General features: G+C 43.3%; 1 protein-coding gene across 4 annotated transcripts in view; it reads right to left on the bottom strand.

Annotated features, from left to right (window-relative positions):
• The window catches only part of STK24 (serine/threonine kinase 24), a 130,593-nt gene that overhangs the window by 60,481 nt on the left and 53,559 nt on the right, over positions 1–16,553 (bottom strand). For all 4 annotated transcript variants that reach the window (XM_012458639.2, XM_012458638.1, XM_064362216.1 and 1 more), the window contains exon 2: positions 11,602–11,832. In XM_012458639.2, coding sequence (XP_012314062.1) covers positions 11,602–11,832 — 231 coding nt within the window. The remainder of the gene's footprint in view (positions 1–11,601; positions 11,833–16,553) is intronic.

Genomic DNA, 16,553 nt, shown 5'->3' with positions numbered 1-16,553 from the left:
TTTCTCTGACTTTACACAAGGAATACTGTATCTTAGGGCCAGCTGAGCCAAATCAATTACAGACTGAAAAGAACTTAAAAGACAAGTATGCCCAGTTTCTGCAGATGAGGAAACAGATTCCAAAATTATACTACCACTCTGCCTGGTTTCATTCCCAGTCAGGATGAGATATCCTGAGGTAGGTATCTAAGGTCTCCAGATCTCAGAGTCAGGAGGGCTGGAGAAGAACAGAAATGTGCTGGTAAAGGCAGCCTCCGCTCTATCTAACTAGGTCTTGTCTCTGGCTTCTCTTATGACACTTCCCAAAAGCCCACTGCAGATCTCTTCCCCCAACCCTAAAACCTCTATTACAAGTCAAGCTCAAATGGTGTTATCCCATAAACCTACGTGGCCCAAAATGCAAGCGGGAAAGCACCAAAGGGGAATTCAAAAGCCAATGCATAGCAAGCATATGACATTACAGTAAACTCAAAAATATAAAGAACCGTGTGACCTGCAACAACAGTCCAAGCTACCCAGAATTCTTCCTCCTCCCCACCGCTTCTGGCTACTTTAAATACTAAAATGTGAAAGGCTAAATTATAAAGCTAAGAGAAGAAAAAAAATTAAATATATTCATGACCTATGGGAAGTTGATGTATTTCTTATACAGGATCCCAAAAGCAGAAATCACAAAGTGAAAAAATGATGGATTAACTACAGTAAAATCAAGGATTTTTCCCCCCAACAGAAGACGCTTCAAAATTAAAAGTAGTGTGATAAAGTCAGAAAAGACACCTGCGGAATCAAAAATCAAGAATTACTAACTTAAATATATAAATACCTCAAACACTGAGAGACAAGAAACCTAACAGGAAACTTCACAGAAGATTGTGAATGTTGCAAAAAACAGCAAAGGTATTTGCCTACAAGTAAACTGCCAGCCTTTCATGGTCAGTGGAAAAGAACCTTAATTTAAATGCAACTTACCACAAGCCCCACTGAGAGCGGAAATGACACTTAGAATTTCTGTTAGGGCAGAAGATGAGATCTTTCTTGGCAAACTTACTGCTATTGTTGGGGAAAGTGAGGGTGGGAGGAACAGGGGGTACTTTAAAGGGGCCAGACGCATGTCTGTGTACACTGTTTCTGGTTCCACACCATAGAATTATGGTGTATTAGAGAGAAAAGCATTTTCCCCTAACTCTCAAAAAAAGTGGTCTTAAATCAGAATGAGTTAACTTTGTAACATACTCACAAATTAACCTGCAAGCCCAAACCTCCTATTTTATTCCTATGAAGCTCTCACTTAAAACAATTCACACCTTCTCTGCTTTGAACTCCATTCTTCAGCTTTGCCAATTTCAAAGCTGTTTCATCAGTTCTCAAAGGGATGATCAAGCTTGAGGAACTTGACTAGGGCTGGTGAGAATCACAAGAGCTCCTGCTCCCTGACTAGAAATAATTTGTAATGTATTAATTTGTAATGTGGTTACCATGCCGAAACATATAGTTTTGGGCACCATTTTTTAGTTTCACAATACTTTATGAGCCTAATTACCAGAAAAATATTTCCTGACTAGAAAATTAAAAGAAAGGGAATTCGACAATCACATGTAATAAAAACATTCAACTATAGAAAACTTCACAGGAGATATAATTCAACAGAATAGAAAATCGTAATGATTACTATATAAAGATGCTCCAAGTTATGATCAATATAAATGCAGATAAACATAAAATACTGTGTTATGGCTAAGAGACTGGTGAAACAAAGTTCTATAATATCAATGTTGGCAAGAAGGTAAACAAACCGTGCTCAACACAATTAGCCACGATTAGCCAGGAGGGAAACGCATGTGAAAACCATGAGCTATTGCTTAATACAATTTAAAAAAAAAAAAGAGAGAAATTGAAACCTTCATTTACTCACTACCATGAGAACATAATCCACTACAGAACAGAGTCTCAACAGTTCCTCAAAAACAAAGAAAAAAACAAAACCCAGTTCCTTAAAAGGTTAAATATAAAATTTGCACATTATAGTGAATTCTTCCAATTTTATGTCGCTTTGGCATCCATTTTGAATACAAGTTTAACTTTCTCATACCAGAAGCAGGGCTTAGTCACACTTGACTGTCTCCAGTTCTAGACCACACCCAAAAGGCCCAGCTCACTGCCAAGATAAGAACTTAGAGGCATCTCCCACCCAGCAGACTGAGCTCCTATGTTCCGTCTACTTCTTTTAAACAGACCACTCAGGCATCTGCCGGAGAACGCACCATGCCCCACACCCTATTTCCTCTTGTATTATATATACCGCCAGCTGTGAACACTCTCTCTCCCTGTTTGTCTGTCTGTCTGTCTGTCTGTCTCTCTCTCTCTCTCTCTCTGTCCGACTCTTCATTCCTGCCTAGGGTACTCTAGGACAGAGGACGGCCCTCCTGGCCCAGGATATATAAGGAATAAGTTTTTGCACTTGGATTTGACCATGACATATTATATGTATATATCAAAATATCACATGTACCTCAGATATCTGTACAGTCATTATGTATCCATTTTTGAAAAGCATCTTCTAAAAAATATCTTTGAACTTGCTTCCTGTTGTGATGGTGTACTGACTGTGGACCCTCCATCTGAGGAACCAGGATGTGTAGGTGCTAACAAGTTTGGGCTCCCAGCACCAGAACGATGGCCAGGTGGTCAGACAAAACCCTCAGGGGTGTCCACCAGTATAAACAAGTTTCCCAGATGAGAGACCCCTGGTCTGGACTCAGATCACTATACTTGAGACCAACCCGTGAAAAGCACACGGTAATCACCTACATCCAGCTGCCTTTCATTTTCCCTGAGGGACGGGTCACTAGCCACTCCCATACTGGAACCCCAATTTAGCTGGGGGGCTCCCAAAACACATTTGACCCAATAACCCCACTCCCGAGTAATACATCCAAAAGAAAGCAAAATATATCCACATAAAAATTTGTACAAGAAAGTTCATAGGAAGAGTATTCATAATAGCCAAAAAATAAAAACCCAAATACCCATCAACTGACAAATGGGTAACAAAATGTGGTCTGGTCATACAACAGAATATTATCCAGCAATAAAAAGAAGCTACTCACACGTGCTAAAACATAACCCTCGAAAACATGCTGAGTGAAAAAAACCAGATACAAAAGGACACATATTCTATGATTCCACTTACTGAGGTTTCCAGAATATGCAAATCTATAGAGACAGAAAGCAGACTCGTGGTTGCCAGGGCCGGGCAATCTGGGAAGAAATGGGAAGTGATTGCTTATGCATAGAGTATCTTTTGGGGGTGACGAAACTGTCCTAAAATTGTGGTGATGGCCGCACAGCTCTGTGATATACCAGAAACTCTTGAGTTATATATTTTAAATGGATAAATTGTATGTGAACTGTAGATCAGTAAAGATTTTTCTACTTAAAGAAAAAACAGAAATACAGAAACAAAAGCCCACTGCTAGCGGGAGTTTAGCTGGTAAGGCTACTGTCAACAACCACATGGTAGTATTTATTTTCTTACTAATAAAAGAGACAGGGTCTCACTCTGTTACCCAGGCTGAGGTGCAATGGCACAATCACAGTTCACTGCAGCCTTGAACACCTGAGCTCAACTGATCCTCCCACCTCAGCTTTCCAAAGTGATGGGATTACAAGGTTAGTCACCGTGCCTGGCCCCATATTCCCACATGGCAGCATTTACCTAAAACGAATATACTACTCCCAAGTCTAGAGTACTGCATGGAAATAGTGAGCATCATATGAAAAGACACTCAAAATCGTAAGTCATTAGGGAAATGCAAATTAAAACTACAATGAAATACCATTCCACACCTACCAAAGCAGCAAACATGAAAAATCCTGACAGTCCCCCGAATGCTGGTGGGGATGCAAAATTATACAGGCACTCTGGAAAATTAAACAGACATTACATAGAAATTAAATACCTATGCTACTCAGAAGTATTTATTCTAGAAAAATGAAAAATTTACGTTCATACCAAAAAAGCGCATCGCTTTTCATAGCAACATTGTTCATAATCGCCAAATTCTGGAAACACCAACACGTCCTTTGATAGGTCAACCTGATTATCCATACTCTGGTATACTACTCAACAGTAAAAAGGAAAAAAGTGACACATGCATGAACATGGATGGATCCTTCCGGCATGACAGTAACTGAAAAAAGCCACTAACAATAGATATGTGATTCCATCTATGATGCTCTGGAAAAGCCAAAATGCTAAGGGCAGATCAGGGGTTGCCAGGGCGGGAATGGTTCAAGAATCCTTTGGAACATTGGCATTGTTCTGGTCCTATGTGTGGTGGTGCTTATAAGAATCTATACATATGTTTAAACACACAGGACTATACATCCAAGAGTGAATTTTTTTTTTCTTTTGGAGACAGAGTCTTGCTGTGTCACCCAGGCTGGAGTCCAGTGGTGCGATCTCGGCCTTCCAAGTTCAAGCAATTCTTGTGTCTCAGCCTCCCAATCAGCTGGGACCACAGGTGCGTGTCACCATGCCTGGCTAATTTTTTTTTTTTTTTTTTTTTTGTATTTTTAGTAGAGATGGAGTTTCATCATGCTGGCCAAGATGGTCTCAAACTCTTGACCTCAAGTGATCCACCCACCTCAGCCTCCCAAAGTGCTGGAATTAAGGCATGAGTCACCATGCCCAGCCTACTCTACATAAATTTCTAAAAGTAATTATGTTGTGGGGAAAAATAAACCCATACACCATACACAAAACCATGTTTTCTCTATTGAAGGCACACAAAACAGAAAAGGATCTTACATAGGTTGATGATGATGGTGCCATGAACTGCAAAATATGAAAACCTCAACTCTCATCTGAGGTCCATAAATAGAACAGGGAGAAAAAAACGTTACAAGAAAATGACCAATAATTGACTTAGCAAAGTGAAATAGGTTATTTTATTGGCTAGGAAGGAGTCCAAAGCTCAAAGAGGCTACAGTGGGAAGATCTCTGCTTTAGCACTAAGATATACATGTCACGCCTGTCAAGAAACAAAAACAAGAACCCTAAACACACCCAAAATAAGTTTAAAAAAAAAAAAAAGGGAAAGCAAGCTACCAGCCCCTCACTTGCTTTTTCCTTCATTACCACCACTCTAACCAACAAGAACAAGATCAAAATATAAAGCCAATTAATTCTGACATTGGTCATTATCAGTTTACTACAAAACACGCAAAAAACATGAGTGGGTGAGGACCTCCAATCAGTCACACAGGCCCATTCAGATGTAAATGTCTCAGGGAATATTAATTTTGTGGTAAGAGTATAAGCATCCAAGCAGAGTCTTAATCCCATTAAGATTCCACTCAGTGAGGGAGGGGCTCCCTCTCATTTGTGTGGTCTCCTGCTCAACTGTGGAAACCAGAGTTTATAATAACACCAGACTAGCAAGGGTAACTGCCAACACTTACCTAAATCGGTCCCTGCTGCGAACCAGCTTCTGCAGCCTATCAGGGTCCACCTGATGCCCTCTCTTACCTCCAAACAAAAGTAACCCAGAAAAGCATCTCTGATATACCACCCTTCCCATGCACCATGTGAGTGAGCATTCACAGCCTTGCAAGCAGAGGCTGGACGGCCCACACAGGGCGGACACACTGCCCCATCAACTGACAAATGGATGCCCTTCTCATGCTGCTGGCAAAGCCTGCACTGGGTCCTGCTACGGACCGGGATGGTGGGCAAAGCTGTGGCCCGAGACTCTCCATCCAAAATGCCCTTTGGGATATTCCAAGTCTCCCAAACATCAGCCCTAGAAATACCATTACTTACACCTATTTTCGGGGACAAAAGGTTCATTCCACGAGGCAGTTTCTTGACAGTGGCGCTGTGGACATTTGGGTAATCTCCTTTGTGGGGCTGTCCTGGGCATGTGATAAGCATCCCTGGCCTCCACCCACACCCCCAAGTAGTGAAGCCAACACATCAGTGAGGAAAGGTACATACAGGGCAGGCGCAGGAGGAAAAGAGAGGTACACAGGCTAGATCTGGGTGGCTCAGTTCTCTTCTCTGCTAAGACCACAGAAGCCCTTCAGATGGCACAAGAGCTTCTCCATATGGTAGAGCCTCAACTTTCTTCTGAGCCCTTTCAATTTACTTTGTCATCTAATTCAAATTAACAGCAAATCATCTCTCCGTATGTACTAAAACAGCACCTCATTTTCACCATCTCAATGAAAGCATGCTGGGACTCTGCCTTTGGAAGGAGAAAAATATGAATGAGAAAGACACTGTGTGTTTTGATGAGAATTTCTGAGACATAGGAGAGTTCATCCACACCAGGCATGTATCTGAACTAAAATGCTTTCAGAAACTAATATAATAACCCATCTGAATCCCTAAGTATGTCTGAAGCCAGGGGCCAATACAAAAGCATGGTTTGCTATGAGCTAGCTGGAAGAAGGGTGTGATTAAAGAAAACATTCACAGGTGTCCTAACAGGATACATTCATCATCAAGTAGCTAGACTAATATTTCTTCTGAAATGTAAAGTTTTCATACAATATGAGCAAGGCATAGAATCAGTGTTTTTTGTGTGTTTTTCTGCAGACAGGCATAGTAATTAGGCTGATTATTTTCTACTGTCCAAACTAGGATGCATCTGAAAGTCAACGGGCCAGTTATTGGTAGTTACGCAGGGAGGAGAAGCATCCAAGACCGCAGATGGGTGCTGACCTGCACAACAGCCTCGTTCGTGGAGACGCTGGCCACTTCTTTCAATGTTTTTTGCTCTTCTCCCGAAGGATAAAATGATTGGTTTTTCTATTTCATCAGAAACTACTATTTCCACTTTGGGGAAGGCAGAAAAAACAAACAATAAAAGTCCCAAGAATATAACTTGGAAAGATGATTGTGAAGTGAGATGATGAACCTGTAACATACCCACACAGAATCAATCCTTTACCAGAATAATTTGTGCTTTCATAGAGCACTTAGTTTTCTAAAACTCACCAAGGGACTTTCCCATATTAGTTTTCTGGTGACTCTGATGGGTCAAACTACCCAGAACGTTTTTAGGAACTGATGAAAACTTACTTGTAAGTCAGGAATCTGAATCCACAATAAGACAAGGCATGTTTCTTTTTTTTTTTTTTAAGATCTTGCACCTGATTTGCTTTGGTTAAACTGGCTTGATGTTTGAGAGGAATATAATGCTAACTATTTTTAAGACTTGTGAATTTTGAGCCTGTTTGGCACAGATCAATTTTTTTTTAATAAGGGAAAAGTCATCATTTACTAAAAACCTCCTATATGCCAGCACTTTACATACATGATCTAATCTTTATATTAATCATGGAAGCATATCTGCGTTTCCTCAAAGAACCTGGTGGCTCAAATGGCGACCAGTGAGTACCTGTAATAGAATCCGAGACTAAAATCTTAGCTATCACTAAAAGTGAATCTCAATATGGAGATTCTGATGGGGGGCAAGCTCCCCAAAACAAACCAAAGAATATGAGATTTGTAAGTGCTGAAGGGAATGCACATTTGAGAATGCTGCAAAGAGGAAAAACAGGTCAGAATCCTGTACTGCACCATCCTGTTTGGTTACAATCATATGTCTTCACTGCCTAATTAAAAAACAAAATGAAAAAATTCTCTCTCCACTCCTGCACACCACCCCATGTCCTACCCAATCTCACACAGAGGCGGTTTCATTTTGACTTTGTGGATGGTACCTCAGTGGTAGAAAAATCCAAGCATATAATGGCTGGGATGTGGAGGGTTCTAGTTAATTAAATTTCCTAGCTGGTTTAATTTCCCAAAAAGTAAACAATGAAATGACAACGAGCGAAGTTTTTTCATGGTCTGTCATCATCTTCAAGACCTTTCCAGGCCTCAGATCCATAAATATTAATAAAAAAAAAAAAAAGAAAATTCACTGTTGTGCTGTTCCTTCTCCTCCCTAAATTCTTGTCCTTGTTTTTAATCTTTAGTGGAAAAAAACATGCTACAAAGCAATTCTGTGACTTAATCATTGCTACAGTCAAAATTAATACCACTCACCTGAGCCTCAGTAACATTCAAAATACTCAGACCAGTTATCTATTGTTCTAAATCTCTTTTGACCAGAGGAATGAATCAAAACATAATTATGAGACCTGTGAATGCTAACCCAGCAATGAAGAAACCACCTTATGGCAATCTCTTCCTTGTCCTATCCTGCTGTATAAAAGTCCCTTAACACAGGGTGAAATCCTAAGGCCCTCTCTCCAATCACCCCTAAAGAACTAAGAATAATAACTCTGAATGCTACAGGGAGTGTTTTAAAATGACAACGGAAACCATATAGAGCACTATGTCCAATTCTGTGCCAAAGACACATTCGCCTTACAAATCCATTTAATCTGTATCCTGCTTGACATTAGGACCAAACTTCCTAAACCTACCAAGATGATGAAGAATGGCCTCTGATGCATCATGGAGAAGAGGCCCGAAGAATTTCATGACACTCCATTACACAAGAATGGGCAGACAGAATTACAGGTCTGGGTTCTTGTCCTGCTCAATTATAATAGTTAATTATTGTTTTAGAAGAGCAGTTCATGATGTGTTTAGCCAAATAAGACAATTGTCTTTCACATGGTTTTAAAATCCAGGCCAACTTTCCACAATGGCCACGTTATTCCAGGCATTCTTGTGGCAGATACTCCCTAAAGGACAATCTGCCTAGTAAAATACAGAGAGCCTTTAGATAAAGTATCAAAACTTTTCAACCTGCCTGGAGGCAATCAGCACCTGAAGGCCACTCCCCAAGCTATTCCACTTCCTGCAGAGATGAAGTGACTGAGTAGAATAGCCCACTGTATACACAGCCTGTGTCCTCTTCCCACGAGGCACAAAATTCAATGACATTTCCTGGCCTCCCCTGGGTCAGGTGTGGTCATGTGGCTGAGTTCTGGCCAGGAGAACACGAACAGAAATAACATGCTCTACGTCCAGACCTGGGCACATAAAAACTTCCCATACCCTAACCTCCCTCTCCCCCAACGCTGACTTATAGCAGCCGAGCACAGCCACTTGCCAAGATGAAAGATTAAAGAACAATAAGATAAAAGGAACTTGGGTTCCTGAATCCATGACTAAAGGAAAACAGCCCACAGATCAGGGCAACCAGTGAGGAAGAGATACATTTCTATCATGTATGAGTCATTGCACATTTAAGGAGTTTACTACAGCGGCTGACATTACGATAACTAAACAAAATACGGGGGCAAACTAAGATCAAAGTTAGGCTGATCTCGAACCTAATGTTTTAGAATTAGCAACTCAGGAAAAAACAAGACGTGTGGGATGGAACCTCTAGATATGTGCAGATATGTACTGTAGACACCATATTCGGTCACAATAAAGCAATCCATTCCAGCATGCAGTAAAAACTGTGCTAAGGAGCTGAGGTTGAAGATTATGTTCTGAACCACTGATCCTTAATTTCCATAGTTAAATATTAGCTGGTATAAATCACCAAATATTTGTCAGGATTCTCCATACTTCCTTTGCCAAAGGTATCATAATAATTCATATTAAAATGCAATATCAGCAAACCACATGAAATCCAACTCTGGATTGACTAGAACACTACTGCTGAAGTCATTTCACAGGGAATAGTAGGCAGTACAGTGGACAGAGCCCAAGCTGAGTTTCTTTAGCTGTTTGTTTTCAATCGAAATTTAACATCGAGGCCAGGTGTGGTGGCTCACGTCTGTACTCCCAACACTTTGGGAGGCCGAAACGGGTGGATCACCCAAGGTCATCAGTTCGAGACCAGCCTAGCCAACATGATGAAACCCATCTCTACTAAAAATATAAAAATTAGCCAGGTGTGGTGGTGGGCGCCTGCAGTCCCAGCTACTCGGGAGGCTGAGGCAGGAGAATTGCTTGAATCCAGGAGGCGGAGATCGCAGTGAGCTGAGATGGTACCACTGCACTCCAGCCTGGGTGACACAACAAGACTCCGTCTCAAAAAAAAGAAAAAAATAAATTTAACATCGAGAAGATGCTGGCATTGCCCCAGGGAAGTCACACGTGTCGTGCTTTCCTTTTTGCTGTGTCAAGACCCAAACTGGGTGCACCACCACAGCAACATTTGCTTTTTCTGTTGGCATTCTTCTTCCATTCTTTGGTCCTGGTTTTCTTGGTTTGACTTCAATGAATATCTTCACCGCAAACTACCTTCATTGCAGGGTAATTTAAGAGATGATACATAAATAAATTCTACCAAGGAAGGAAAATGAGTACTCATTAAGTACCTACTACACGTCAGGTCCTTTCGCATACTTAATTCCATTTATTTTTTGTAGCAATATGATCGATATATACCATGATTTTCCATTTTCCAAATGAGAAAGTGGGGAAGATATAAAAAATAATGAAAAAATAATGAAGATATAAAAAATAATTCAAGGCCACACACCAAAGTAAATAAGAACAAGATTCAAGTCCCGTGACACTTGACTCCAAAACTCACTCTTTCCATTTCAAAATGCTACATTTGACCTATAACATGTTGCCATCCTTCATACAAGGGGACAAAAAAGGGATCACCACTCAATTTTGATTTCCTTGAAATATTCATTTTAGAGAATCAGTGGTTCTCAAACTGTCCATCCTTTGACTTATAGCTTACTATATTTCTACAGAAGCAAAACCTCCATGCTTCCTTCTGACATCAGAACCCAGGAGAGAAAGAGGCCTGGCCCAAATGATCCAGGTTTAACGCTGCCTCCCCTGGACAATCATCCTTTCTTTCTTCATAGTTTTGTATTCCACAATACTTATTTCAGAGGGTTTTTTTTCCCGCCAATTCTTATGATTGCTAACACCCATTTTAAAGGTTACAACATTTTTAAGTTCAGTGAAGCAGGCATATGCTGAGGAACTTGAAACACAAGGAACAGTCGTGAGCCTTCTGAGTGTTATAACAGGATTGTTCTACAATGTCTCAAATGGTAAAATGGTTCCATGCAGGATCAGAAAACTGTTTTTAACACTATTCTTTCCCACTTAAAGAACAGAGGGGCAGTCCAGAACAATTTTTGTGTCATATTACTATAACTATCATTTTATTTAAGTAATTATCAATTTACCTAGCATTTTTTAAAGGGTAGGCAAGCTAGCTAACTCATCATCATCAATTCTCACCAGCAGTTTTTAACAGTATTAAACAAAAGCTGGTAACTAAGAATATCAAGATTAACATTCAAGTTGGTATGAGTTTTTAATACTAATCATAAGCCATCCTAAAATTAGGTGAATAACTTTATAATAACTTAATAAGAAACAGTTTTTATGACAAAGACCCACTCGGAAATACTCTTTCTTGTTCAAAAGAGAATTGTAACATCAAACATTTTCACCACAAATATTTCTATAGGTGACATTTGAGATGATAGAAATATCAAAGCCAGGTTCTTTTGATCACAAAGGTCAAAACTTTCTCCTTGCTCGGAAACCCTGCTGTGCTATATCACATCAGAGTCCTTCCCATCCACTGCTTGTGCCTCAGCCAAGCACCGCAGAACGGAAAAGCACGTTATTTTAAGTCTTACCTTCAAATAGGATCCATAATATTTGGTTACGTATGGACTGTCACACTGACTCAGCACTGTGATTTCTTGTTGAATGTCCTCTATCTCATCTTCAGCTTCTTCCAGATCAATGATTTTTATGGCAACCACTTTCTGAGTCCGATTGTCAATGCCTTTGAACACTTCGCCAAAGGAGCCCTTCCCAATTTTCTCTAGTTTTGTAAAAAGCTCTTCTGGATCTGCCTTTAGGTTCTATAGAAAGAAGGAAAAAGAGGGAAAGTTTAGACCCTCATAGCACCACAAGTCCTTTTTCATTTTATTTGTAATGTTATAGGCCACACGGTCTTCCAGGGACTCATCTATTTTCTGTGTCCAGGATCAGGCTAGTGGTGAGCACAACTCCACAGGTTCAGGGTGTAAGATTCCTAGGTCTCACCTACACTTATGCATCAGACTGTGAAAGGCAGCAAGCGTGCAGTAAGAACAATTATCCAGCGAGATGAAAAAACATGGAAAAGGTTCCAACTCTTGTATAACGAGAGTAAATTAAAATCTAAATGCTTATTTGAACATGTTAGGATACACAGATTTATTGAAAAATAACTCTTGTCTAAGCAAAAAATTCACTTTTCTCTCCACCCAATCCCCAAAACTTCCTGATTTCAAACGGATTTTTACTAAAATGTTAACCAGCTAGATCACAGAACAGAAAAAAAAAGGTATACCGTAACTACCCATCTTCATGAATAGCACTGCCTTCACCAAAACGATAACAATCTAACCAGATTCCAGAAAACAATAAGCAGCCTGGTTTCTTTTGACACACAAATGCTGTACCCTGGAAATAGCTTCTAAAAGCTCTTAACCACCTGATTAGTTGCACATACATATATAGTATACATTTCCAAGAAGGCCAGCTGTCAGAGCTCAAGCTCTCATCCTAGCAGTTACGCTGTTAGAGTCACGTAAACAGCCAAGTTCTCAAAGGGGGCAGTAACCTGTCATCCACAGGGCTTGTCTGTCAGGAAACTGAGGAGCAATCCTGACGTTTAGCAAAGCAAGATAGGGACGCTGCACATCTCCCCACAAATAACTGCCCAGCCCAAAATGCCAATGGCACCCTGGCGACAAGCACCAGCCTGGAACCCCACAGAGCAAGAAAGGACTTGAGAGCTGCCGTTGCTGCAGACACAACTTCCCTCAGAAACAGTCCACAGGAGGAAGAAGATGCCAGACCAAGCCTCAAAATCTATCCGTCCTTTGAAGAAGCTGAAATACCAGGAAAAGGAACAAGCGAGAGGAGGAAAAGGAGGTAAATAAAGAGAACGAGAAGAAAGATGGCGCAGAAGAGTGGTATCCACAAAGCAGTGCGCAAACACATGGGACACACACACACGCGCGCGCACACACACACACAGAGCTTTACAGTAACTGCGGTGCATCATGCATCAGGCAAGCCGCGGGGCCGTGCAGGGCCACCTAGTCACAGCTCTCCAAGGTGAGACGCACTGAGTTCTGAGCAGCCGCTCTCTAAGGGTACTGCTGAAGGCCAGTCAGCCCATTTCCAGTTTGGAGACCTTACTGTGCTCCAGCATGTCCACCATGGCAACAACACACACACTGTCGCAATGACACATGAGTGGACCGCCACAGTGACCTCCCGCACATCAGGCAGCAGAGCCCCTGCCCCACGCTTGAGACTGCACATCAAATAACGCGAAAGCTCACAAACCAGCCTCCCACAACTATCTTAGTAAAAAATGAACAAAGTAAGGCTGGCGTGCTGGACATAGACCCAACGGGAAACGCGTCCTGGGGTTATCGAGCGAGGACATGCCAGAGGCCGGACACTGAGCGCCCGGCCCACACCGGAAGGTCATGGCCGGCATAATCCGAGGTCTAACGAGCAGACGGGGATTACAAGGACTACAGTTTTAGCCATGATCCCCCTTGGCTCCTAAAAATCTAAACAAACATCCGTTGTATTAAAAATGAACCTGTCTATTCAACTTCTTTTCTACTTTAAGTGCTGCACTAAACATATCAATTGGGTGATTAATAGAGATGCATTTAATTTTTTTCTTCCTGAACAATTGCTAGTGTTTTCAGTCTTAGCCCATTTCAAACGTCTTTAAAGACACAATCATACTCAGGAGGAAGTCTGGCTGTGTATTTACAGGTTTTAAAAAACACAGTCCAAGACCCCTGGGGTTACCAAGATAGTCCATGACCCACAGCCAGAGCTTTACGGCAACTGCGGCAATAGCCTCCTCTTATTTTCAAGCCTATCAATGCCCCAGCTGAGTATCATCAGTCACTGTTGGGAACACCCCAGAATGCCCGGGTAGGTGCTGCCCATCTAACTTACCCTGTGCATGGCCTCGGACCCGCACCTCCACTTCCTCTAACACAAGCTGCTAGGATGAGACACTTTTGGGGATGCGGGGGAAAAAGCACGTATCTCCTTTTTTAGCTGCAATGAAACACACCCCGTTTTCGGCAGCTAACAACTTTTCGTGCCTTCTCCCTTACCTTGCTCCCTCCAGGATGAGGTGGGGTGGTCCTCCTTTTATTCAAGGTCAAACCCCAAAGCTGGGCTCTGGAGTCCATCCTTCTCTCCTTCAGGATACGGCTCTGTCAATAACCCCCTTCTCAGCTCCCTCTTCATTCACCCTTCTCTGCTGGCTCTCTGCCCTTGGCAACATGTTCCAATGTCTCCCATTTAAAACAAACAAAAGCACTCTCCCTAACCCGAAGCCCTCCTCCTCCACTCTCTCCTTCCTCTGGAGTCCCCTGAAAGTCATCTGGACCTGCCCAGTCCTCCCCACCACTGCAGCCTGGCTCCACTCCGGCTCCGGTCACAGGGCTGCAGTGTGGTGTCTAAGCCTAGTCAACCACGCCCTCCCCCTCCTCCAGGTAACTTTCCAGTCCCTTGGCATCCACAGCCCTGCTCCCAGTGGTTTCTTCCAATCCCCCTAGTTCCAGAAGGATCTTCATGCAGACTCCACCTTGACCCCACCTTGCCAGCCCTCACTCCAGGGCATCATCCCAGGTCCCAGCCTGGGCCTCTATTTCTTCTCCCCAGGGGTGCCAGACAGTTTTAGGGTGTGGGGCCCTTATTTCCCAAACCTGGTCAAGCAGAAATCACCTGGGATATCTGACATTCTTGCAGAAATACATGGGAATGCAGAAGGGAAGAACACCTAATCCATGTTTTTAAAACACCCCAATGGATTCTGATCAATTGCCACCTTGAAGGAAAGGCTGTGTTAAAGGCTCGTGTACAGACAGCTTTCAAAGTGCTAGCTCAGGCCTGCCTTCTGAACGGGAACCCCCCGACCAGCTGCTTCCCAGGTATTGTCTCTTTCTACCCAGACATCTCAAGCTCAACATGTGTGCACAGAATTCGGCGCTTCCGCTGCTGGACTGTCCTCCCACAGTCACCCTCTGCACTGTGCCATCTCTTTCGCACAGCTGCAAGATGAGGAGTTGGGGACTGTGTCTCACACGGCTCTACACCCTTGTGCCCTGGTATAATGAGTGGCATGGGACTGTGGTCGGTAAACATCCCGGGCAGTAGGAAAACCCCAGACTCACCCTGGCACGAACAGGACCCAGGTCGGACACCTCAAAGCCTATCCTCCATGCAGACAGGAGGCCCTGGAGGAAAGGGGGCAGCACTTCCTGCTGGCAAGGGCAAGAAGGGTGGTAAGAGCCTGCCTTGCTCAGGTCAGAAGAGCCGGTGAGCCCTGTCATTCCTGGGAGCGGTGATTCTCAGACCCAGGTAAATCTCACACTCCCCTGGAAGGCTTGTTAGGCCACAGAACCGCAGCCCACCAAGAGTTTCTGATGCAGTCAACCAGGTTGGCCCAAGAATTGGAATCCCAGGGTGAGGGAGGTGCTGCTGGTCCAGGGACCACACCTGAAGAACCACTGCCCAGCACAGATGGGGACAGGAAGACAGGCAGCCCCAACAAGGGACTAGCCACTAGACATCACAGTATTAGGACAGCTGATCACCCACTCCAGTAACTGTCCCGCCCCCGTACTAAGAAAACAGTGGCCTTTTCCTTTTTGAGAGTTAATTTAAAAAGTGGGCAACAAGAATTTATCCAAATCCTCACCATGTTGTTGAGGACCCTGTGGGAGACTGGTAGAAGAATAACCACCCACAAGTTTCACCTCTCTGGGCCCACACCGCTATGAATGTGACCTGGGCTAGATCTTGCTCTGTGTTCTGATGAATATAATCTAAGCAAGGCCGCAAGAGGGCTCGCAGAGGCCCCTCCGCAGAGGCACGTGACCACGGGGCATCGGAAGGCCGGCCGTCAAAGATGTTGTGGTCAGAAAGACAAGGACATCCACCCACTTCCTGGACCCCAGCTGAGGCCCCAGGATGTGCCTCAAGTCATCCAAGGCCACCTGGCCTCAACCATGCCATTCACTGACTGCAGAGAGCCCAGAAAAGGCCAGCAAAACAGCTCAGTCAATCCACAGAATCACGAGAAATCGTGAGCCTGCTGTTTTGGCCACTCGGTTTTGGTTGGCTTGCTACTCATTAACAATAGACACCAAATACAAAAACTGATGCTAGAAGCTGGGCACTGCCCCAGCAGAGGCCCTGACAGCCCATGCCTGGCTCTAGGTCAGAAATGCTGCGGCCCATCTGCCGCGAGATGCTCCGCCCCTGCCCTCTTTGCAAAGGAGTCTCTGCTGCCGCCCCATTCTTCCTGTCCTGCCACTCTCGTTGAGCTGGGACTCTGATTCAGGAGTGGGCAGCCTGTCCACACCCAGCCCCGAAGCAGGCAGGGCATGCAGACTTTGAGTTGGATGCCGTGCCAGGAGGGAAGTGGGGAGAACGCAGAGAGAGGAGTGTCTCCTGCATGTGTGAGCAGCATGAACCCTTGGGACTGGAAGGCAACCTTGTGAATTGTTACAATAATGGCACTAATAACCCGTCCCTTGTGTCTACA

The sequence above is a fragment of the Aotus nancymaae genome, unplaced genomic scaffold (assembly GCF_030222135.1).
Source record: "Aotus nancymaae isolate 86718 unplaced genomic scaffold, 86718_ANA_hifiasm-v0.15.2.pri h1tg000048l, whole genome shotgun sequence".
In the NCBI taxonomy this organism is placed as follows: Eukaryota; Metazoa; Chordata; class Mammalia; order Primates; family Aotidae; genus Aotus; species Aotus nancymaae.
The sequence above is the reverse complement of the archived record's forward strand: the minus strand, read 5'-3'. Positions and strand labels throughout refer to the sequence as shown.